The sequence below is a fragment of the Haliaeetus albicilla genome, chromosome 25 (genome assembly GCF_947461875.1).
Source record: "Haliaeetus albicilla chromosome 25, bHalAlb1.1, whole genome shotgun sequence".
NCBI lineage: Eukaryota > Metazoa > Chordata > Aves > Accipitriformes > Accipitridae > Haliaeetus > Haliaeetus albicilla.
This window is the reverse complement of record NC_091507.1, coordinates 2,020,118-2,045,416: the sequence shown is the minus strand read 5'-3', so window position 1 is coordinate 2,045,416 and position 25,299 is coordinate 2,020,118. Positions and strand designations below refer to the sequence as shown.

General features: G+C 44.6%; 1 protein-coding gene across 2 annotated transcripts in view; it reads right to left on the bottom strand.

The window, feature by feature from the left end:
* The window catches only part of GPM6B (glycoprotein M6B), a 111,893-nt gene extending 92,614 nt beyond the window's left edge, over nt 1-19,279 (bottom strand). Inside the window, exon 1 of one of the 2 annotated variants that reach the window (XM_069770377.1) lies at nt 19,064-19,279. In XM_069770377.1, the coding sequence (XP_069626478.1) occupies nt 19,064-19,067 (4 nt within the window). In that variant the 5' untranslated portion in view covers nt 19,068-19,279. The remainder of the gene's footprint in view (nt 1-19,063) is intronic. The other variant, XM_069770381.1, reaches the window with a different exon arrangement.
* Between the last annotated feature and the right edge of the window lie 6,020 nt (nt 19,280-25,299).

Genomic DNA, 25,299 nt, shown 5'->3' with positions numbered 1-25,299 from the left:
TTCTAGAAATTCAAGAGTTAAGAGACCTGTTGTACACAGTGTTCATTTGGAGAGGACATAAGTTCTGCATCCTCAAGCATTTTCTTAAACACCCCATTTTGTAACAAGGCATTTATTTCCCAACGTGTCACACAAAATAACCTGGTAGTTCTTCAGTAACTTTACTGCATTTCTTAAAACAAACTAACTTGTGTAATTTTGATAGGATGCAGCACTCCAAAGTACTTTTTGTGCTGTTGACACAGCACGGGTAGCTTGCAGACTAGCAAATCTGCTGTAATGAACAGAGTCTGAAGATAGACAGCCCTTTCACACATTGCTGACCCAATGTTTTACACAGAGGAAAAACCCAGCAAGACTGGGCCACCATTGCTCATAAACTGTTGGGTGGTGGTTTTTTTTTTTTGCTTTGTATTCTAACAGTTCCTCTAATCAAAGCACATGACTGTTCTTTGTTTTGCTGATATAACCACGTAACTGAAAAACCCTAAAGAAGCTTCTTACACAGGAAAGCAAGGGTTTCATCCTAACCACTTTAATGTTTTAGTCTAATAGCTGCCAGCTCTAATGATGGCTCTGTCTCAAAGCTCAGAGATATATGCAGAGTTGAGCTTGAGTCTTCTCAGGCTCCCTATCTGAACCACAGTGGCCATCAGCCAGATAAAACAAAGAAAAGGTTGGAAGGTCAAAGAATTTAAAGCAGCACACCAAAACGACTTACCACCTCTGCAGGTAAGCAGTGCCCAGCAAAGGACTGAGCAAGCCATACGTGGAATTGCAGTCATCAACTGAGTTTAGAGAATTTCCTAGAAGGGCGCAGTGTTTGTTACTAGTTGCATTTCCATTTTAGGTTGATTCACTTTTAAGAGAGAAGGCATTGTTTTTGAAACAGTAGCATATCTTAAAATAGACAAAACTTTTCCCCCATTTTTTTCCCTGTAATTGCTGCATTATAAAAGGAGCCAGACCATATAATTAGGCTGAGCTTCGGGTCTAACGAGTGATACACAAACCCACAACAGTCCCTGCTTCCAAATACTTACACCCTAAGCTGTTCTACACAGCCACACTCACACACCAAACCTTCTTTCACAAGAATAGTTTAATTGGTGTATGTATATAGTTGTACAAGGTGTGACAGGTAAATGACTTGACAGCAGAAGGTAAGAAAGCCACAGTGGTATAAGCACAAAGCGACGACTCTTAGCTATTTTTATTTTAAAATCACATAGATGGTAGATATGCAACAGAAGAATCTACTTCTGACCATTTAGACACCTAGAGAATAGATGCCATAAATAAAACAGAAAGAAGTTGCTTACTTTTGTCTTCTCAAAGGACACATTTCTGGCAATACAAAGGTATTGCAAAATTCTTTCTTTTAAAGAAACTGAACAGTCACTACAAAGCAACACTGCCGCGTTTATAGTATCGCCTTATTTTAAAAAGGCACAGTTTCTGCCACCTAGCTGCTGCACGTAGGTTTATGTACGCCTATATCTAAAGGAGTTTCAGCATTTCAGAGATGAAATTTTATTCACAGTGTAATGCAGTTTTGAAATAGTATATGTATTACATCATTAGTTTATACCATTAAATGCACATACAAGGGGAGCTATCTATGTAAGAGAAATCACCCAGGAAGGCTGCAGTTAAATTGTTAGCACTTCATTACCGAAACATTAACAGGCATTTGGGGTTGTCTTTGCACTTTTTACAGAAGACTGAAAAATGCAACTCAGAAAGCCCAACCAGCATGTTCCCCTGCAGTCCTGGCAATCAATTCAGCACCTCCCAACACATCTGCGACTCTGTCAGAAGCCCTGTTTTCAATTAAGTACAAGCACGTTTACCGTATTTTGCAACTATGAAACAGTACAAACTTTGCAATTATACTTACAATCTCCACCACAGACCAAATTCTTACTTATTACAATGCATTTGATTGCTAGATGGAAAACAGTGGTAACAACAGTTGCAAAAAGCCTTGTGTGGTTCTGGGAAAAAAAGTTCCGAGTCAAAGCTTCTATGCATGTTACCCCACTGCTAGCCTGAAACATCTGTCAGAAGCCAGTAATCCTGCTTTCATGTGTTACTTCCCTACATAAGCTTAATCATTTGAATCCAAGTTGCAGTATACTTCATTTCCATGAGAGCTATCTCCTACCATGGTAGCAATCTTCAATCACAATTTCCAAGATCGTGCTCATAGCATGAAACACGTTTTGTAGATCTTACTATAATCAAAAGCTGTTTCCTGGATTATCAAATAGCAATGCATATTTCTGTGATTACTCACCTGAAAGATGAAGCTAAGGAAGTATTTTATTTGGTCTTTAATGTAATGTGCCAGCCAAACCAAAATCATTCCAAGTCATGGTTTATGAACAACCCCAAACCATTTTCTTCTTAAGTCTAATACAAAATATGACTTTTCCTGTCTGCTAAAGCAAGCATTTGCAATGGTAATAAAACACTGCTGCAAAGTCTCAAATCAGCTAAATTTTACCTGCTGTGTATAGGTATTTTCCTACGTGTCTTGTTAACACTACCATGCACGTACAGACCCTGACCTAGAGACTACTTATACGTTCTACACCAAAGTACGCTCAGTATTGCCTCCTGAGCTCATAAGGCTGCTTGTCAATGCGTCTAGGGATAAGCACATATACTAGTGCATTTCTGAACTGGGACAAAATTTTGTATTAATGACCATGTGCCACTAACAGACTGCACCCTGAGACACAGTTCCCCTCTGACAATTAGTTATTTAAATAAGCATGCATTTGGTTTCACATTTTAGCCTATTTTTTTCAAACAGGCACTTCATACTTCCATTTGCAGCCACTGCTGCTCTGCAGCTTGCCATATAATGGGGGAAGCAGGGGCCAACCCTGAGCATTACCAGAGGACAACCAGTCCTAGGTCTCCAGAGATGAGCTATCCACTTCAGAGTAATCTTCATTACTTTTAAAACTACTTGTATTTGGAAGTTTCAGGAGAAAGTCATCCACTAATGTAATATTTTGTAGAAAACAACCCTCTAAAAATAATTAATACTTTTAGTTTTTAAGCTCTTCACCCAAAACCAAGTTAACTCTCCTGTTCTTTGCAACATTAAGGCAACATCACCTGGCTCTAGATCCTCCTATTTCTTCCCATGGAAGATAGTGAATTCCCTCAGAACTTTAAAAAAGAAAATCACCATTTTTTGCTCTTAGGTTCCTTTATAGAAACCTCCAATAAGTTTCCAGTAAATCACAGTTAATTTTTAACTTTAAATACAGCAGTAACTCAGCTTGCTTTGGCTGAAGGGTTTAATAAACTCCTACTGATCAGAGGTTCAGCTGAATGTAAAATCTTCAGATCAAAGACACCTGCAATAAGGCTCTTTTACCACAATGGACTTTTAAAAAATGAAATTGGCCTGCATGAAGCCTTTTGTCAAAAAAAGACCTATATCAAAGCAAACTGAAACTTCTCAGGATAGCCTAACACAGGGTCTACAGTAGAGAATATATAAGCCATTTAGACAAGAAAGTCCAAAGCCTCCAGCGTTTCTACCATCATACTAATTACATTTACTAGAGACTGAACATGTGGCAGCAGTGAGATTTAAAAAAACAGTTTCTTAACGTGAAGTAGCCTAACACCTATGCAGGCTGTACAGGGCAAAAAAAAATCTATGCAATTATTTCACAGCACTGTAAATTAATTGCACTTCCAATTTTCAGGACGCATTTCTATTGGAATTTTGCACCTTATTGTAAAAATGCTGCACGAAACGTGAAAAAACTCTCCTCTTCCTTCTAAAGGGAGTTGGAGGACCGTGCACAGATCTTTGTCGACAGTACTGCTTGTACCAGATCACCAAAGCCATGGTGGCAAAATGATGCTCTAAGAGCAGCTATAGGCAGCTTCTCCTCCCTCACTGTGGCAACTCCAGAACTGTTCAGTAAAGGGCAGATGTTGTGCATGACCCAATTGAATACCCATTTTTATTTTGTTATGGCTTTGGGGAAGGAAGAGAGTGTTGCACGCAGAATTCAGCGTTGATTAAAAAGCACTAACATTTGGCTGAACAAAACCAAATTTAGCCCCCTGGGCCTGTCTGACCCACTAACCACTGCTTCCTAACTGCTCTGTTATGACAAAGTTTGCCTGAAAAATGCAGAGCTTGCAGAGCAAAAAAATATGACACTTACGTCAGGTTTGCAACATTTCCTTAATGACATTACTGTGAAAATCCCCATTCCCCCACCCTCAAATTGATTGTTTTTACATTAAACATTTGTAGCAAAGACAAAACAACTGATGGAGCCTCTTTAGTGACCAAACAGGGAATGCACAGAAGTATCAGATAGACATACTACATAGCTCAAATGTGGACAATAAATTTATAGGAAGATCTCGTTTCACTACAGGGAAAAGCTGGGGAAAGAACCACAGAGTATTTTGAGAATTTAAAATGTACCATCCCTATATTACAGGACAACACTTTTCATCCAGGCACTCTAAGTCTATCCCAATAGGTATCACCTACAAAAAAAAATGATCCCCATTTTGCTTCCACAGTTTTCTTTCTTCCTTAAAATGTAGGTCTTTCGTATGCGTTGTAGGCTCAGGGTTTGCCTAGGGTTTGTGCTTTCCTATAGATCTGCAACAGTAAACCCTATACAGAAGAGAAGAGCATAAAAAGCAGAGGCGGGTAGTGTGGAACATTATTTTGCCTTTTTTTCCCCAAGCAAGAGCAAAGGTACAGTGTCATGCAGGAAGAGAGGCATGCTAGCTACACTTGGAACTGTCTCTTGCAATACATCACCGAGTTTATCAAGATCTGTTGCCAAACCTAAATCCCAGTTCTAAAGTATGCATGAAAAACTGCATCTTTCATTATGGGGGGAAAAAAAAAGCAGATTTCCATTTATCACCATGGAAGAGGGAAAATTTGAAATAAGTACCAGCCACTAAGTGCTCAGAAACCAAACAGTAAACAAAAGCCTCCAAAATAATAGCAGGTCTTGTGATTTTTTTCAGCATTCAAGGATTACAACGGACAATGGCTGGATAGGAGCAGAAACCAAGAGCAAAGATTTTGTGGTGCTTCGGAACGAGACGCCTGCAGCTCTCCAAAGGATGCTGATCCACCTCCTACACAGAAAGTAAGGAGACAGCAGAGAGACCCTCTCTAAAGAGCATGGGACGTCTTACTGGTAGCGGTGGTTAATGTTATCTTGCAAAAATGTGTTTCTTAGAAAGAGAGAAGGGACTGTCACATTTAGAGATTATCAACACTTAATCATTTTACAGGACTAAAGAAAATAATGTTTAGTGACTTGTAATTTCTCGGGCTTTCCAAAGATAAGTCAGAACTTCAGAAGAAGAAACAGGGAAAATCAGCACAGCCCGAAACACAGCCTCTCTGTACAACTCATACATCTGCTTTCCTTTCCAATCGCTCCCAAGCTGAGGGGATGTCCAATAAGAGCCTTCAAACTAAGGACTGGTTTCATTTCACAGCAGAGACAATTCTTTCAGAGGTGGGGGGGGGAAGCAGCATACCACAACGTACATTTCAAACATTTTTTCCACAAAAGACATTTCAATTTCTTATGAGAGAAAGGCCTTTCTAGTATAAGTATCCTGCTTGTCTGGATTAAAAAAAAAATTCCTACTGTTTTTTGTTCTTCTGCCAACATCAACTTCTTGAAACACTGTAAAAAGAAACAACAGTGAAAATAGAAGACTATTCACTCCATCACCAGAGGTCATAGACATGGAGGGCCTTACCACACTGCTGTATGGCACAGCAGAACAAGGCAGGGGCATCAGGGCATCCAGGCACTATACTGGAAAAGAATTTGGGAAACCATTTCAGCAGCTCCCAGCGGATCCTGTCTGAAAAATGCCTTGGAAAACAAGTCACACAGCTGTAACATGAGAGACTTTGAAACTAGTGCTCCGTAGTTGTGACCTGATGATAAGACAACCTGACGCAAAACACTTCTTTTCAAAAAAGCTTTACTGCATTTTTTTGATGAAAACCCATGTTCACAGTTTACCACCCCCACAAAGAGGGCTTGAAGATACTCTTTTAAATGGTGTCATCTACATATAAAAAAAAACAGGCGCATCATCTAGCTTATGTGAAAGAAAACCATAAGCAAGGGACTCTGAGCCCTCAAATTGACAGAGCTTCCATGGTTTGAGATTAAAACTCCATTGTACCCTTGCTTTTTCCTGAATTTCCCATGCATACAAAAGGCAATGCCCTTAAAGCCCAAAGGACTTGGATTTAATGCAGTAACTCCAAGCAGTCTGATTTTTTTAACTAACTATTTCAGATGCCCACGGGAGGAACAGCATTCAGTACAGTTATGCACGCAATAGAGTTACCTTTTCACTCCCCATTTTCTGCTCCCATAGTCCTGGCTTTCTGAAGATGGGCTAACACAAGACCCTGTCAGCCATCAGCAAGCTCTGCAGCGGGCACCGCGCCCCTGACAGTCCCACCTTGACTTGCGGTACGTGTTAGCCAAGCCCTTGTTTTCTGTACAGAGATGAAGGGTTTCACCTAAACAGATACTACCCCAGCAGACGTATCTGAGCTGATGGAGTGGCAAGGGAATGAACGGCATGGAAGGAAATGGAAAGATTTAGCAAAGCCAAAATACTGCTAGAGTTAATAATCATGCCCTAATTCAAACCAGGCTCCTCTAAAGCAGTTCAGGTTCGTTTTAATTACCACACAGGTTTTTTCTTGGCATAAGCCAAGGAGGTTCACATCAGAACCGCTGCAACTACTTGGGAGGCAGGAAGCGGCTGTGCTTATCCTATGAGTATCATGACCTGAATTAATTAGTATGTAGTGCTGCACATTTCCTTAAATCATCTCCCGCGCATACATTCCTGGTCTCACATCCAGGGTCACCATAGCTATGAGGGAAAGAAAAGACAGTGGTGAAGCTTGCTGGCACTGCTGCCCTGCCTCTTCCACGTGCCTCCGCAGGGGCACAGCTGCCAGGGACAACATTTGGGAAGGTATTTCCTCGTGCAAACTCCTACCGTGCGTGCTGCAGGTAAGCCCACACACAGCTTCATGAAAAGACACAGCAGGAGACGGAGCTCCCAAGCAAAGCTGGAAATGAAAAAGTCTGCATGCTAAAGTGTGAGACAGTGAGTTAATAGCCAATTTAAAGCCATGTCAACAGAAGCAAGTTTGGGTTACTATACAAACCTTGACAGGAAAGAAGCTATACGGCCCAGACAGAACACTACCAGACATCCCCACTGAGCAATTTTTGCCCTAGTGCATACAGGGGCTTTGTGATTACCCTCAGATGCAAAGCCACCTAGTCCACTGGGCTTATTATAAATGAAGCATATATCAGCGGTATACACAAACACAAGGAAGACCCTTTTATGCAATATTACTTTTACATCTGCAAAAAGTCTTTTCTATTGTATCCACTGCATTCCACAAACAACAACAAAAAGACAAACAAACAAAAAAAAACAACAAAAGAAAGGCAGACACAAGGGGAAAAAAGAAAAAAAAAAGGAAAAAAAGAAAGCTTGCCTTGTTTCACACTAAGCCCAGAAAGGCCGTAGGAGCACCACCCTCAAAAACCCCTTGCAGAAAGGATCGCAGATGCCCAAGTCATGCCTTACACTTTGTCCTGCAGCCACAAAAGCCCCTGATCATCCTGCTCTCCCACACAAGGGACGCTGGCAGTGGGTACACAGCGAAGAGCAGCTATAATCCTGCTCTCCTCCTCTCATGTTTTGTATCATTAACTTCAGCGCTTAAGAGAAACACAGCTGTCTTGGCAGGTCATGCTCAGGGAAGAAAGGCCGTTTCTGAGATAATAAGTGCAAAAGCTCCTTAAAAGCCGCAGTGACCTAGGGGAAGGATTTTAAATTAATTGCCAGTATCTCCTAGCAGGAAGCACTGGCATGGTACATCCTGAGTGCTGCAGGAGGTCTGGGATGCAGGCTGTCACTGAGGTGCTCTTCCCAGCTGTCCCCTTCAAGACAAAGCGGGGCACGCAGCAGCTGCCAAGCCTGAAGGCTTTCAGCATCACAGCTCCGGCCACGTCTGCCACCAAAGAGCGAAGGCTCCTGATGCAAGTCCACTTGCGACTATTGAAGTCGTCCAAGTGCCCAAGAGGAAAAGCCTGAATGTCTCTGGGACCATGCGGAGCAGCTCAGGATCAATTCAGTTTTGGGATACTGCTGTGACGTCAGTGATTCAGCCTGACACAAGAAAATACTCTTAAAATGGCAAATAAGTGCCAGTTCAACAAGGCCAATGCCATGTTCCTGCACATGGGTCAGGGCAATCCCAAGCACAAGTACAGGCTGGGCGATGAGTGGATTGAGAGCAGTCCTGAGGAGGAGGACTTGGTGGTACCGGTGGATGAAAAACTGTACATAAGCCAGCAATGTGCATTCACAGCCCAGAAAGCCAATTGCATCGGGGGCCACTCGAGGGAGGCGATTCTCCCCCTCTACTCCGCTCTCGTGAGACCCCACCTGGAGTACTGCATTCAGCTCTGGGGCTCCCAACAAAAGAAGGACACGGACCTGTTGGAGCAGGTCCAGAGGAGAGCCACGAAGATGATCAGAGGGCTGGAGCACCTCTCCTGTGAAGACAGGCTGAGAGAGTTGGGGTTGTTCAGCCTGGAGAAGAGAAGGCTCCAGGGAGACGTTACAGCAGCCTTCCAGTACCTAAAGGGGGCCTTCGGGAAAGATGGGGGGGGGGGGGGGGCTTTTTACAAGGGCATGTAGTGATAGGACAAGGGGTAATGGCTTTAAACTGAGAGATAGTAGATTTAGATGAGATGCAAGGAAGAAGTTCTTCACTGTGAGTGTGGTGAGGCACTGGAACAGGTTGCCCAGAGAGGCTGTGGATGCCCCATCCCTGGCAGTGTTCAAGGCCAGGTTGGATGGGGCTTGGAGCAACCTGGTCTGGTGGAAGGTGTCCCTGCCCATGGCAGGGGGGGTTGGAACCAGGTGATCTTTAAAGTCCCTTCCAACCCAAACCATTCTATGATTCTATGATTTCTCTCCTGTGTTTAAACCTGGGTAAGGAGAATAAATCTCTCTCCGCAGAGATCTAATAACCAGATGCAAATGCAAAGCACAAGTGTCGGAGCAACGAAGCATATGCAGCGAAAAGCTTGACATATTTTCTGAGTAAGGCAACAGAAAACACTTACTTTATTTACAAGGTACAGGAGCTAACATAAGGGACGTTTCACACATGCAGAAGAAGACAGACTACTGCCCATGTGGGAAGTGGGCACAGCAGTCACGCTCACTAACGCATATGGAAGGAAAAAGGCATGCTTCCCTCCTACTAATCCTAGCATCCTCTTCCTTTAAAAACAAAGGGTTAAGGATCAAGTATTTTAATAAGGATTACAGTAGATGAGAACTTAAGCAAGCATGATGGCATTTTTTGAATCCATAAACCTGCCTTATACCACAGGAAAGAGAAAGGAATGCTTTGGAAACTCACATTTTGGCTGGATAACTGCTTCTCCCCTTCTGTCTCATCTTACAAAGTTCATAGAAGACTCTCCTCAGGAGTCCTCCACAGGGACCCATTTAGCATGCCAGAGGAATAACTGATGAACAGAGATACCACCTTTCCAAGTAGCTGGTGGGGTTTCTTTCTTTTTTAACAGAAACTCAGGTATTGTTTCCATTCTCATCCTTCAGTTAAACTCCAACAACCGTGTTGCAAACAAAGAATATTCTTAATTCTCTAACCCATTTGAACAGAATTCTTTCTAAGAGGGTAGGTGAACTTCAGACAGTAGATTGCCATCCTACATGCAGCATACTGAACAATTTGGCAAGTACCTCTACATACAAAAAATAGCAATGCTATCTAAAATCAACTAATCAAGCATGGAACAAAACAGTTTCATCAACTAAATGCATTTTGTAAGGGGAAGAAGTAGCTAGCGCTGACTGTAACTACGCTGATATTTTCCTGAATTTTTTTCTTTGCATGTTCTTATAAGAACAAAAAAAAGATTCAGTGTGTTGTAATTAACACATTTATATGTGAGGTTTTAACAGCAGCTGGGACATTCCCATTAGCCTTGGCAACAACATTTAATATTCCACGTGTGCCGTGCCCTTCTGTTACTGTGGGAATAGAAAGCCAAGCCTCCATCTTCCCTCCAGTAAAGCACTTTGCTTTAAGAGAGTGTCTCCTGACTTTGTTTATTTTAAAGCTGTTTCTCCCAATGTCCCCACTGTTTTCTATCTCTAGGAGGGGTACACCACTCACTTTGAAACAGATAAAAGCTAGCAGCTATCACAGACAGACATTGTCCATGGAAAACACACCTGCACATGCCCAGTGCACCATCGGATGGTGTCACAGCCATGCTCCTCTACCACACATGAATCGCACGCACGCAAAACCTGCAAGCGCTCTCGGCCACCATTTTGGGGAGAAAACCTTCAATGGAGGATCCAATGCCAACAGGAATAAGGGGGGGCAGGGACTATCTACCCCCACGCATCCCCTGCCCACAAAACCTGGCAGAAAACAGCCTAGAGGGAGGAAAGGACGAGGTTCGACCATGAGGTCCAGCAGTTCCTCTCTGCGAGGATGATGGAAAGAGCCTAAACCGTGCCGGGGTGTGCTGGGGAGCTGACTGTAATGGGGAAAACAGTCAGCAGTTTGAATGACGACAGCCATGGGAAACCTAAGAAAATCCAGAAATAAAGTTTTACAGGAAAATAAAATCATTTTAATGAAATCTGCAGACTGTTTAAGGCTAAAATCATTTGAGTCTTGACTCATGCCGCTACCTCATTTGTGTTTTGTTTCAGTTCCACCCACTCCCCAAATACTTACCTTCAATCTGCCATGGCTACCTTAAATTAGCATTTTCAAGAGGTTTTTTTACTCCTTCCTGGTTCTTTTCTGCCTCCCTGAGGTTTCCATTGAGGAATAAGAGGAATTTAATAGGTGGTAGATAACAACAATTTCTCAAACACAGCATTGCAAGCATATTAGTAGCCGATAAGATGAAAAACCTCAAGGAATTTCAGGAGGAGGTTAAGGATTAAGTACCTATTATATGCCACTCATAGCTCAAGTTTGAGGAGAATAACAGGTATTTTCAAACTGTTTAAAAATAATTTAAAGGGAGGGACTAAAAATTACAGGCTATAAAAAGCAAAATTACTTAACTGGCTATTTTTCATTCCATGTCATTATTTCTTTAAGCTTCCACGCATTACCTGAAATGGAGGATTTTCATCAGACAATTAATTATCAAGCATGAGAAATTACCAGTTTAATTTCAGCACAGAATGGGAGAAACATCTATGAAGTGAAGGTATACACTGCATGAGGGAAATAATGACTAACATGGGCTACATCAGTCACACATAGCCAAGCCCCCTCTGCATTGCATTCCTTGTATTTGCTTACGTAAAACTCTGGCTCAACGAAAGAGTTATCAGCTTTAGTACCTAATAACTTCACTGGCTGGGGAGCAGGCAATAATAGATGATGCACTAGATTCTGTTATATTCCCCTGACATGGTATGACAAATATCTCAGAGATTTCAAGGCTTTTGTACCAGTGCCCATCACAGAGCCTAAGCAGATGTTGCATGAAGTGTTATTGTTCGTTACACCTTGCAAGTCATTAGCTCTTGACAGATGTTTTGGTGCAAGCACAGGGATCTGCTCCAGAAGTTCTCAGCTCCAAATATTCCCTCTAGTCATCTCTCTTTCCTCCTGACTTTTTTTTTTTTTTTTTTTTTGTAATACATGCCTAAGCAGCTCAAGAAAAGCGTTTAATTTCCCACAAGGGAAGCTCCATGGGGCAAACTTATTTTCAGCTGTGTGCCTAACAAATACAACAACTCATTTTATACTTTTGTTTGGGAAAGTGCATGACACTTACGTTAACACAGTTCTGGTAACAGAAGTGTAAGGTTACACACAAACAGCAATCATTTAACACCTTCGAAAAGTTATTCCTTAACAAAAACCCAACCCAAAACCAAGATACAGAAAACACAACCAAGAAGAAAATGAAAATTACTTTAAGTAGAGAAGTTGGGAAAAAATACTTAAGATCCAGCCAGAGGTCCGCACTAATTCAGACTTGTAGGGCATTTGTCAGCCCAATGCATGCCCAGGACTTCATTCCAGCAAATCCTGACAGAGGTTCCCAGAACCTAGACTTAAGAAGCTTTAAAAAGATGTCTTCAGTCGAAGAAAGCACTCTCTTATGTCATGAAACACTTGTGTCCCACCAGAAAGCAAAACACATATAAGCCCCAAGATTCTAAAAAAAAGACCAGTGGGAAATCTCTCCTGAAGAGATACTAAGACACAACAGGAGCCGCTCTCCTGAGCGGGCTCACGAAGGGTGCAGGCAGCCAACGCTCACCTTCACCCAGCAGCTTCACCCATGCACACTCAGCCTTAGGACTGAAAAGACTCAGTGAATTTTCTAGCATGCAAGCTGACCAAAACGTAGACTAAAAGGCAAAGCGAAAACCAGACATCGGAGAGTCCCAGTTAGCTGTGCCTTGCTGGCAACACGAGAGAGTCGGATTCCTCCTCCATTAGCCATCAGCGGCAGGCTCCACGGCTCCAGCTCAGCAAAACTGCCAATAAGCCCAGATGTACGTTTCCAATGTTAAAAAAAAACAGCGCACTTCTCAAAACGTAATCCTCTCCTGGCCGAACTCCCACCATTTACTGTGGTTTTTGGATCTCCAGACCGGCTGCATTGTTAACACAAGGTGTCCTTTCTGCCTGCCAGCCCACAAACCAGCACCTGGAAGGCAAGCCAGCTGCTTCCTTACTGCTTCCTTACTCCCAAGCCACTAACGGAGCAAGTTTTGCCCTGTTTGCCTTCAGTGCAATCCCACTCTCCAATTTAGACCGGGACAATTCTTATATTTTCATTGGCATTGAAGGAAGCATACAAAGACAGAGTTTTAGGCTGCAATACACAATGATTGTTCTTAATAAAACAGTAAAAAAACCCCACAAAATTATGAAGGCTTTATCTTATGATGGATACACCAAATCAGTTCCTAACTTCAAGAAGTCCAGTCTTCTTCATGACCCCGGTCCCAGCTATCTTTGAACCACAGTCCTTTTCAACATTCTTGGCCCCAGGCAAAAAAAACCCCAAACACTAAGTACAAATGCAATCCTGAAAGTTGTTTTCTGTACATATAACTTTAGGCTAACACTTCAAGTGTCACACACACTGAAGTATCAAAGCATAAAATGAACACACACAAAACTGACACACAGCAAAGCGCCGAGCTTTGTACCACGCGATAGCTCAGCATCAGGCACATCTTTCTATTAATGAAACATAAGCTCCATTCACATTTTGAAATTGCTGCTAGTCAAACAGCTCCCAAACCAGGGAGAACAAAAGATGTCGAATTCTCATAGTTCTCTGTGTTGCTTGTAAATGTTTCCCAAGCCACAACTCCGCATGCAAGCTTTTGAGCTTAAAACCCAAGAGACAAATAATTATGGGGAGGGAGACTGCCAAAGCACCAAGACAGAGCAGCAATAGAAAGTAACAAACAGCTGAGGACTAAGTGGTACATACATACGATGCTATCTATTTGTTATACTGCATGGTAAAACCTCCTCCACTCTTCCCTGTGTTTACAGGGGAGGGGTGACAAGGAATTTTGATAGGCACAGCCATCCTGGCACCCCAGCTGTTAAGAGGTTCATGCCTGCCTGCAGAAGAAGAGTTGGGAGAGGATAGGAGATGTGGATTCCTCCCTCAGTACTGTCACGCTGAGCTTGCCTCCTCCAGGCTACAGGCTACATTGCTCACGACCTGGAAGAAGCCACCTTAACAAGATGGATGCAATGGACAAGAGCCACCATGGCTCTGTTTCATCCTTTGCCCGTTGTGGGTATTGACGCAGTAACCCTCCCAGTGCAGGCTTCTGCATCTGTACAGAGCCTCGCAGGCTCAGCTGAGACCCATATTACTTTAATACAAACACCTTTGATGTCCCTCCCACATGGAGACTAAACTACCTTTCCTTACGTTTGCTCACCACAGCTCAAACCCAGAGGCACTTGCACCCAAACAGATTTTAAAGAACCAGTCAGGAGAACAGAAAGGATTTTGATTTCCCTGGATGGCTCAAACCAATCCGGCCACAAGCATGCCGAGGTGAACTCTGGAGAACGACCCCCCAAACGTGCCACCATACACCCCACCAGACCGGCACCCCGGCAAGATGCCACACGCTCCATCAGGAGCGAGCCTCCACCCCACGCTCCAGGGTAAAAAGCACCTACATTAAAAGTACACTAGAAGCAAATACATACATCCTCCGCGGCGTTAACACCGTGGTGCCACGAAGGGTTCAAATTTTTTCGGGTGGACCTGAGCAACTCGTGGGAAGGCAGCTCCCACGGCTCTGTGCAGGCTCTCCATCCCCCAGCAGGAACGGCCGAAGGAGCTGCATGGAGGAGCAGGGAGATGCGCAGCCCAGGCAGGTGCTGGGGACCAGTATAAGCGTGTGTGTCTGAGGAGGGGTAAAGGGCACACGCAGCTGGGGTGCACATGGGGGAGGTCAAAAAGAAGAGAAATCCAGGAGCTTTCAGTGGGAAGAACAGCCATCGTGGGGAGCATGGTAACGGAACAACCCACAGCAGCTCCCTCCGCAAATGCTTTACCCCAGTGAAATTTCACCGGACGCAACGCACTCACGCTTCTAGAAAGATAACAATGCATTTACGTCAAATACCATCGGTGGAAGTATAATACGTGCAGTGATTCTGCATCTGGCTGCACCAGCTGTATATCTCAGGGAAAACAAAATCCCCGCTACAAGAATGCACACCCACTCAGGGACGACACGATGCCGCTGCACGAACAATAAAGAAGATACCAAGAAGCAGACTTCACTGGGTTTCTTTTATTTTAACCTTATCCCAAAACGGACTTTGGACTTATTTTTTAGAGTAGTGACTTTAGGTATTACTAAATATTGCTCAGAGAAGTTGTAGATGCCCCATCCCCAGACGCTCCATCCCTGGAAGTGCTCAAGGTCACGCTGGACGGGGCTTTGAGCAAGGGAGAAGATGTCCCTGCCCATGGCAGGGGGGTTGGACCAGATAACCTTCAAAGGACCCTTCCAACCCAAACCATTCTGTGATTGGATAGCAATAATCTTGAAAAACAAAGGCTAGAAAAAATACCGTATAAAAAACCCCAATGCTTACAACACGACTACTGCTGGAATAACAACACATGGAAGCAAACTTTAAAAAACGAGATCTGGCTTGAGAAAAATAAAGTCCTTTAAACACTGAAAGTGACCTGCAGATTTCAATTGGTTTAAGAAATTACAAAAACACTCTGAAAAAGACAGATAATCGGGCACTGCCACAGCTCAGTCCTCCCAGGGATATAATCTATAATCCAGTATGTTCTTCCGAAATGTAACATTTCAAGATCTATCAGACATACCATAATTCACACAGGGGACAGCAGATTTCCTATATTACTGAAGACACATTTAGAAAGAGAGCAAGAGGGAGAATCTGTAAATGTGGTAAAACCACAAATTGTTTAGGATACTGGGAAATATCTGAAATGCACAACATTTTCTCCTCCGCCTCCTTCTCAGACAAGAAGGATTACAGTGAGAAGGCAAAATTAAGTACTTTATAATAGCCTAAGCAGGTGGCGTGGAGAGAGAGGGAGGGCAGCAGTATAAAATTTTGTATTTCACAGGTTTTAAGAGAAGATAAACTTAATATTAGTTTCTTTTCTTACAGGAACAAGGTTAAATATATTTAAGAGGTGCAAGATCTAACATAATATGGACTACACCACTTGGCAATTGAAATCCAGCCACCCTTGATGACGGACGCTAATCGGATTTTACTATTACTGTGACACACAAAAGATTTCAGCTCCCGCCTGAACAAAGTGTATAGCTCAATAGAAAGAAAGAGGACTGATTCTCTTTCAGGATTTGCCCCCAGCTGTTTCTATGATGAAAGGCTGGTTTAGGGAATATTTGAACCTACTTTGGACACATTTCACATAAAAGTGAGGACCATTTCTATGGGTGGTAGAAGCCCCTAAGGTGGAACTCCTGAGGTTACTGGCTGCGAGGAAGGGATGGTTTGCTCTGGGATCCAGGAGCAAGTACTGGTGGGGGAGCTGGATGTGCTGCAGAAGGCATGAAGGACAGGGAATGGCCCCAGGGCAGCACAGCATGATGCCCTGGGAACTCCTGGGTTTGCAGGTTCTGCGAGGCAGCAGTTCCTGCACAGGGACCGCAGGGAGATGGGACGCAAACCCACGTGAAGACGGGCATCATTTCGTCCCCTGTTTGTGCACAGTGTTCTCCTCAGTATCACTTTTTTAAAAAGCCAACCAACCAAAACATAATACACGCACCCACTCCGCTCCAATCGCTTTTCTTATTTGAAAGCAACAGTTTGGGGAATACAAACAAGAAAAGGTGTAAAACTATGAAAACACACAGTTCCCAAGAGATGACACTCTATCAGGCTTTTCAAACTTTTAGAAACAAAAACCTTTTCCATTTTTTATTCCACTCTGTAAAATAACAGCCCCCTCCCCACTGCCTAGACAAGACGCTACGTTTGGGAGAGTGTGAGGCAAGACGCCAACGGGTGGGTCTTCTCACACCAGTTGCACCAGGCACTGCGCTGGTTATTATTGACAACCCTCCAGCCAACACAAACCCTCACCGGTGTTGAGCACAACATGCCCGACTTTCAGAATCACTGAGACAAAAGACTGATGAACATCAATGGCCGCGGTGGGCTCTCAGCACCTCCGGAAAGAAAATAAAAAAATAAAAAAATAACCAACAGCCTCAGCAGGCCAGTCCTACGCAAAAGTTTTGCATGAACAAGGACAACTCAAACAGTCCTAACGAGAACCAGTCAAATACATCCTTGCCACTGGATCAGGAAGCTCAACACAGCACCAGGGCTCCAAACAAGTCCTGGTTAGACGGTCACATCAGCCTCAGCCTACCTAATGCCAAGGCAGCAGTTACGCAATGGCAGAAACAAAACGTCGTATTCAAAACGTCGTATTCATGAGGGACTGGATCCCCAGCTGACAAAAGCTTCTTTCTGAAGTATTTCATCTGAAATTGGTGCTAGAAGTTCCCTCTCCTGACTGACCATGCCGCCCTTACCCAGTCAGGCACGGCTTGATCAACCAACAATGCTTCTAAGCAAAGAAGCCAAACCTTGGAGTTTTGTGCTATCATCATCATTATTAGCAAAACACTCAAGAAACATTTTCTTCTCTCCACTCCCCTTTTCCCAACTGTTACATTTAGGACAAGACATTCTATACGGATGTAAAACACACATTTCACACGCTGTTGCAGACCCACAACTTGCGAGACTAACTTTAGTGTTTTTCTAAGATTTTTAGGACTAAAATAAAGATTTGCTTCTCCTCAAGATGAATCACCCACAAAGATTTCAAACAACTTTTTGATTTCAAACCCCTAGCAACTTAATTTACTGAAGGAAAATCAATTCCCTAGGCTTAGCAGCAAAGACATTTAAAAACAATTTTACATACGTTAAATAATAAACTTTATTCCCCCCCAAAATAAGATGTTGCAATCCAAAGATACGCTTCTCTTAATAAGACACTGGAAAACATGCCTTTCTCTCCTTCCCTCTTCCATCCCCATTCCAAGATTTATTTGACATCAATCCATGGCAGTAAAGTGTATGTTAAGAGAAGGATACCAAGATGTAGACATGGGAGAGGCTGTCAACTTCACAGTTTCATTTAATATCAGAAGTTCACATAGGGAAAGCACAGTCCAAAGAGTGAGTATCAGAATATGCACGCAAAAAAACGGTGCCAGTAATACAGCCAGTTTGTTTCAGCCTTCAGCGCTGCAGAGGCAGTAGGAATCCATACTTTTAATGTGCCTTGAAAGGGGAGTTGGGAACTTCAAAAAAGCTTAGTAAAAAGACCATAATACTACAGGAGCCTGATCTTCACTAAACTAGGGAACAAACCAGTTAATAAGCATTTAGAAATTAAGGAATTAGGTGATGCGAATTAATTTAACAAAGTAGCAACCATAGGAATTCTGTCAGCTTCCTTTGGCTTTGGCTGAGTAATTAATTCTTTTTTTTTTTTCCTCCTTCTTAATTAAAACCAGAGACAGTGCCAGCATCAGCATGTGCATATTAACACACGGGCACGCACCGATAGCTCTGCTTTAGCAGCTGCAACCTCCAAGCAGTAACACGCCACTGGCAAGCCGGACCACAGATACAGCTGTATTTTTCTATCTTTTTTTCTTTTTTTTCCCTTTTTCCCCCCCAAACCTCATAACCTTCATTACTGCTTAATTCATGCGGGTCCATTGTTGGCTGAAAGCGAAGCTCGCAGGAAAGCAGCCCGGGCTAAAAGGCCCCGAAGGCTGAACGCGTGCGGTGACTACCGAGCGACCCACGCGGGCGACCAACCCTCCCCTCGAACCCAACACCTCCCGCCTCCACCGGGCACCTCCGCTCTCCCCCCCGGACCCCTCTTCACCCCCCCGGGGACCCGTCTTTGGCGCAGAGGGGCTGACCGGGGACCCCCCCCCTCCCCAAACCCGAGTCGCTCCGGCCCCGAGCCCCCACCGGGACGCGGGGACGGGACCCCCCGGCCGCCCCGGGCTCAGCCCCCCGGCTTCACCGGGGGGGGGGGGGGGGGGGAGAGCAGAGACACGCTCGGGGCCGGCTGCGTACAACCGCCGCCCAGAAACTACAGCCCCAGGACCCCGTAGTAGTAAGTCTCGGTAGCAAATAATCCGGTTCCTGAAGGGAGGGAGCGCTCTGCGGCCGCCGAGGTGCCGCTGCTCTCCCCCCGCCCCGCCACGCTGGAAGAGGCCGGACCGTGGCCGGGGCCGCCGCGACCCCCGGGGCTGCCCCGCACCTGCCCTCCCTCCCCGCAGCCGCGGCCCCGGAGGGTACGAGGGCTCCGCCGCAGCCCGGCTGGCTTACCCATGGCTGGTTCTCGTCGCCCGGGCGGTGCGGCGGTGGGGAGGGGGGGGGGGGGGGGGCTCGCTCTGCCGTGCCTCGCTGGGCTGGGCGGGAGGCGCGGTGGCGGCGGCGGCGGCGGTTCCTCTCACACTGGCGGGCTCGCCTCGCCTCAGGCGGCTGCGGCGCGGCGGTGAGGGGCGGGGACGGCCCCGCCCGGCCCGGCCCGGCTTGGCTTCGCCCGGCCCGGCCCGGCCCGGCCCGGCCCGCCGCGGGGCAGGGGTGGCGGAGCGCCGCCCCGCGGCCCGGCGGGGGGGCAACCCCGGAGGCGGGAAAGCCCGCGGCGGCCTCGTTCGCCTCAGCCCCCGCCGCGGGGCCGGGGCGTCCCCCCCGAAAGCAGGGCTCGCTTTCTGACCGCGGGCCCTGGTTCCCTGACGGGGTTTTTTTTACCCGTTCGTCCTCAGGCGGCTCCCAGGAGGGAGCAGGAGCCCTGTCCCTCGCCGCCTCAGGTGCTGCTCGCCTGGGACAGCGGGCCATGAGGGCACCCGCGACCTTCAGAGGCGCCCGCTTGGTGAGGTGCTTCGCGGCAAGGCCGCCGCGTGCCCAAACGCGACGTTGTCCCGCTAAGGTCTGTCTTCGTGTTCGACAACGCCGTTCCTACCGTCCACGGACTCTCCTCAACCCGCGGACGTCGCTCCACGGCGGCGGCCGCCGCTTGAGGGATGTTCCCGCCACGCAACCTGGCGCGAGCTTTCTCGTTTCTTTAAACCCTGTGAGAAACGCGCCTCAGCTTTTGGGGAAAACCGGCGATGGGGACCCCTAAGTAAGAGGCTGGGTGGTCTGGGGACATGGCCGTGGCTTCTGCACCAGGAGCTTACCGGTAAAACCCCTCCATGCCTGGACACGTTGGAGGCAAAAATAACGGTGTCGCGCAGGAGCGAGCCCTCACAGATGCAGACGATGGGCGTGGAAGAGAGTAGCAAAGTCAGCTTTTTCAGTTCAGTTGCTTTTCTAAGTTGGACTTTTACCATCAGAGTGATTTGATTGCTTGAGGCACAAAGGCCAGCTCTTTAGTCAGAATAAATGCATCTACAGTGACTAGTATCATTATTTACATTAATGGGGTACTTGGCATGCACTTCCTTCGCCTTTGTCACAATAATAGTATCCTAATTTTCTGTTCTTTACGTGAAGTATAAGGATACATTTCATCTTCTCCCATGATTATTAACAAACTGATCTATTAAATTATGTAACCGTATTATTTCCCTCTAAATGAGATCGATTGCTTAAGAACATATTAATAAAACACGAAGGCAAAGGAGTGACGAAAGTGTGAACACTAATGTTCAGGGAAATTAGTTCGTACTTTGTGATTTCAGGCCTCTGCTCCCAAAGCAGTGTGTATCTGAGCTCACCTATGAAGTTGCAATGTTAAAGCTGTGGTTTGTTTTCCATTCAAAGAAAAATCCCAGTCTCTCGGGCCAAAATCATCTGAGGCTTTCGCACTGATTAAGGAACGCAGACGTTTTTACAGTAAGGACTACGGGCCCAACACCATGCAAGCACCGTGGGATCAGGGAGTAAATGCCTCTTCTCTAAGAGGTAGTAAGTGGATTGATTGAGTAAGGCATTTTGCAAAGATAGGGGAAAAAAATCATACCGAAGCTGATCCAGCAAGCTGCGTCCAGTGCCCACTGGGAATTAAATCAGATGAGCTATGTACCTTTGAAAAATGAGATTAATTACAGAAATAGCACATGACCCTAGAGTGGCACTAAATAGCACTGAAATTATGGCGGGTACTGAAGGCAAATCGGAAGAGCACCCCGCTGTGTGCAGCACTATGTGCTGGTGAGGGTATAAATTAATTTTATTTTTTAAAATAAATTCTTTAGTTAAATTTATATTGTGTGACGCTGCTTGACTAATATTAGGATCAGCTGAAGAATATGTCCCTGATTCTGACTGCGCTTGTGCTTACGGGTAACTTTGCATTGTTGAAATCTGTGGGATTAGTTGCTCCAGGGAAGCTGGTCAACATGGTCAGTGCTGTCTGGGTTGGGTTGACATACTTGCACCAAAGTACGGGGTAGACATTCCGATGGTAGTGCAGAAGGAGTTGTCCATATTAACACGTATGCAGTGAGAGGAGGGACTCGCTGTCCTTTATTAGCTTTCTGTCATCCTCAGAAAGGTTGGTCATTTTTCTCTCCAAAGAGTAAAGCAAAGAACAGCTGTCCAAATATTGGTTATATGTATGGCTCAGCAGTCAGTGGGGCTTTCCACTCACAGAGATACCGAGTCTCTGACAAGTGAAGAGAGAAGTTGACACGGCTGATGTTAGAAGTTTCAGTTCCTTAAGCAAAGCTGCATTACAATACTCCAATGAGGTCAAGATGGCAGGAATACTTGGCTGGAATTTCTACTAGGAATAGAAACGAACGGATTTCATTTCAGAACTATGATGTCTGTAGAAACAGGCACTTCCCTATTTCGGAAAGGCTTACGACTGGGTTCTGGTCCATGCTTTTACTCTTTTATCTAGTACATAACGAAAGGAGAAAGGCTGGAGTGTGCAGCGTTTCCACAGGTCTCAGTAGCTGAATGGCTCCTTGGGTGCTATAGCTGGTAGCTGTAAGGTAGGGCTAAAGGCCTGCTGTAAATCACGCTGGAAGCCAGACTGATGCAGACAACCTTGGCATCAAGGGGTTATAAAACAACCTGGTGCCATCGCAGATTTGATCTATAAAAGAGAAGGTGAAGGTTAGAATTCTGCATTGATTAATGTCATTCATTGTCTATGCTAGGTGCTCGAAACATTTTCCATAGCTTGGGTAACCACCTGCAAACGTTTCTCTGTTTGGAGTGTTACCCTAATACTAGTGTGATGATACCAGCTATTTCAAGAAACACCTTCACTCCCTATAGCAATATGCTTGGTGTATCTCCTAACCTAGTCTGGAGCAGTGTGTTCTTCCCTGGAGATGTTTTAAAGAGGCCATTTGACTTGCAGAAGAGTATTTAACTTCAATCTTAAGATCAGTCAAGGAGAGGTAAGATGGAAAGGGAGGGTCTCACCAGTTGTAACTGAGGGCACGGTATCAGTCTGAAACGCTGTATTTTGCTGCTGTTTGACAGTTTCCAGCAATCAGTGGTGAAACAGATTTCGGGAGCGAGTGAAGGCTGGTTGCACATAATTCTTCATTATTTTTGTTTCAATTTACCAGGCTCCATCTGTTTCCCCACTTTTTCAGTGGAGAACATCCTAGCTCTAAAATGAATCCCTATGTTCTTCGCGGACAGAACGGTGTGGTAGCTGCCGCTACCTGTTTGCTTGTCTCTGTTTTCCACTCCTACTGGCTTTCCTCAGGCTGTCGAATGAGACAGATTGCCCTAGATATGGAGACCTTCCCAATTAAAAACAGAATCAAAGGCAGTATGTTTCCACTTAATGTTTTAGCTTTGACTAAACATTTAGTTGCATTACACGCAGTGGTTTAATAAAAAGATGTTCTAGTGGGACGCCTGCTTCAGTGGGTTCTCAGCTCACACCGTGTCCTACTGTTGGCTGTATGTGAGCCCTACTCCCATGGCTCCCTCTGTGAATAGCTACTGGTTAATGGTAAATATTACTTCTTCTGACCACAACACAGGCAGTGCCAGTGAGTAGCAGTCATTGCCAGTTTCCAGAGGATTAGAGTGAGTGTATAGGATGCCACTCCTATGCTTGATTTTGCAAAAATCCTGCAAATCTCCAAAACCTTATAAAATCAGGGACTCATAAACCAGCCTCCATTTGAATGTTAACATGGGTGTATTTTAGGGAATCAGAAGCAATAAAATCTGCTTTTAGTTGGAGTGAGTGTTCTCTGTGGCCTTTCTCAAGGGGGTTCATCCATCCTCTCTGTCTTGAGCTTCTGTGATTCCATGTACAGTTGAGGCATGCTGGGGTTTTTCTCTCCCATGTGATCTTCTGTTCAAAGTGGCGTTACAGAGGCCACGGATGTTAAAGAGAAATAAGGTGACAATTGGATCACTTTATACTGTCATCTGCGTGTAAAGAAGTGACCTTTTCGTGTTTTGAACTCAGCATCTCGGTGTAGATTAAGGGGAATGTCTCATGCTCTCCTACGTCGTTTGTACCTTTTATGTGAAGCTGATCCGCTTTAGACTCCAACTGCTGCTACCAAAACCCCTTCTCAGTGCTCACTGCAGAGAGCTGTTTGCAAAGTTCATCCAACAAAATGCTGAACAAAATTGTTCAGATCATTAATACTGTGTAGTCTGGGGGAAAAGAGAGAAAGGAAAAGATAAAAAATGAGAAGTAATTTGATATGGTTTAGCCAGATACTCCTCCCAGAATTTAACATGCGGGTACAATAGTGTAAGGAATAAATATTCTTCAAAATCGAAACTGTTTATTACCAAGTAGGTCATATTTCCAGCAACCATTTCTCAATATGTAAATATGAGCAGTGATTGCTTTAGAATAGATATAATTATATATTCAACAGAATGCATAATTTTTCCCAATGAACCATAGTTAATTTTATCCGAAAATTAGTGATTACCATTTTGGTGTTAATTATGGAGTACTAAATACATCTTCGGTGTTAAAAGATAGACTCATCTCTGTTTCATATACCCCGAGTCACTTCTGGAATAACCAATGTCACTTTGTGATTTTAAAGGTGAAAAAAAAATAAAATTAGAAGATACTGTTGAAAAGGAAAGATTAATGTTTAGATTAGGACTTTTGGTAACTGAAGAACCATCTTTCATGTAGCTCTACGTGAGGGACCTTACCCTAAGTGCAGTATTTTGCACTTATGTGTGTGGATATTCTGTGAGTGTCCATGAGAGATCTGGGTTCGGGGGGGAGACCAGAGGGAAGAGGATGGTATTAGCTGGTTTCATTCTGGATGTGCACACTTGCTTCTGTGCCTTTCTCTCTCTGCATGCCACGTAGGTAACCCACACCTGGTAGGGAACCATGTAGGAAGTAATGTGAGGTCTGAAGGAGCGTGGATGGTCTCAGTAAAGCATTACACAGAGCGGAAAGCTTGTGAGTGAAAGAGTAAATTAACATCTCTGAAAACGGATGCCTGTTAAACAGAAAAAATACAAGTCGGTACAACCTTTCCTTCCATGTGCAGCCCACCTTGTTTCATCCTCCTCGATGGATCTGTGAAATGTGGATGAGAAATGCTGACAACCCTTTCTCCAAGTGAGAGAGAAAAAAGTCTTACCTCCTGCTATGTAAGTCACGGTAAAATGATCCTGGTGAGGGCATTCTTCCACATGCCTCATTCTGAAACATTTAGGCTCAAAAATGCACTTGAGTTTGGTCAGAGATGAAGGGTTCAGTCTAGCAGGCTTGGATATAAACATTTACTGAAGTGCCTTCTAAGTTCCTGTTGTGGGGTAGGGTCGTGTGGGCTGGAGGGGCCAGCTTAGTGTCTTTAGGAGGAGCTGACTCCAATGTATGGATTATCCAACATTTTCATTAGTACCAGTGGGGAGATTTGAATGTGGAATAATTTGCAAATGAAGAAACCAGACAGGGGCAAAATGCATACCCACGGAACATTAGTATTCAACGTCAGAGCGACTTCTGTGGGAGTGTATATGTACGCATTGCAATATCCTGAAAATAATTGCATACATATGTATGTTAGCCCCACCCTCCAGTGGTATCAATAGACTTAACCTAAGTTTTATGTTGAGTTGCAAATTAAGGGAATAGACTTTATTTTAAGAGTGTCGAACACATGGCTGCCATCCAATAACTTCAGCATGGCACCCACCCAAGAAAGTGCTCCAAGGCAGCCTAATCAGGACAGAATTCCTGGCAAAAGTACATTTTGAGACAAGGCTCGCTCTCTTTTTCCAAAGTAGAAAACTCCTTTGATGGCAGGCACAGAGAGCATTTAAGAACATTCTCAGGTGCCTTTTTTGCAAACTGAAAATCAAACTCAAAGAGCTGGGAAGGAAAATTGCAGGACTCATTTTAACACTTTTCCTGATCCAGCTGGGCAGTGGAGGCTGAGTAACAGCCAGCTGATTTCATTTTGGTTCTCATTTTTTCACTGCTGTCAATAGGCACAAGCTCATAACTTATTACAGGTTTTAATTCTGCTCTGTAAACATGAATGGTGCCTGAGACTTAAACTGTATTATAAAGCTGAGTTAAATTCTCTCATAATGGGCTACCCAGCTTTAGTTTGCTCCCAATACACATTTAAAAATGCTGGTTT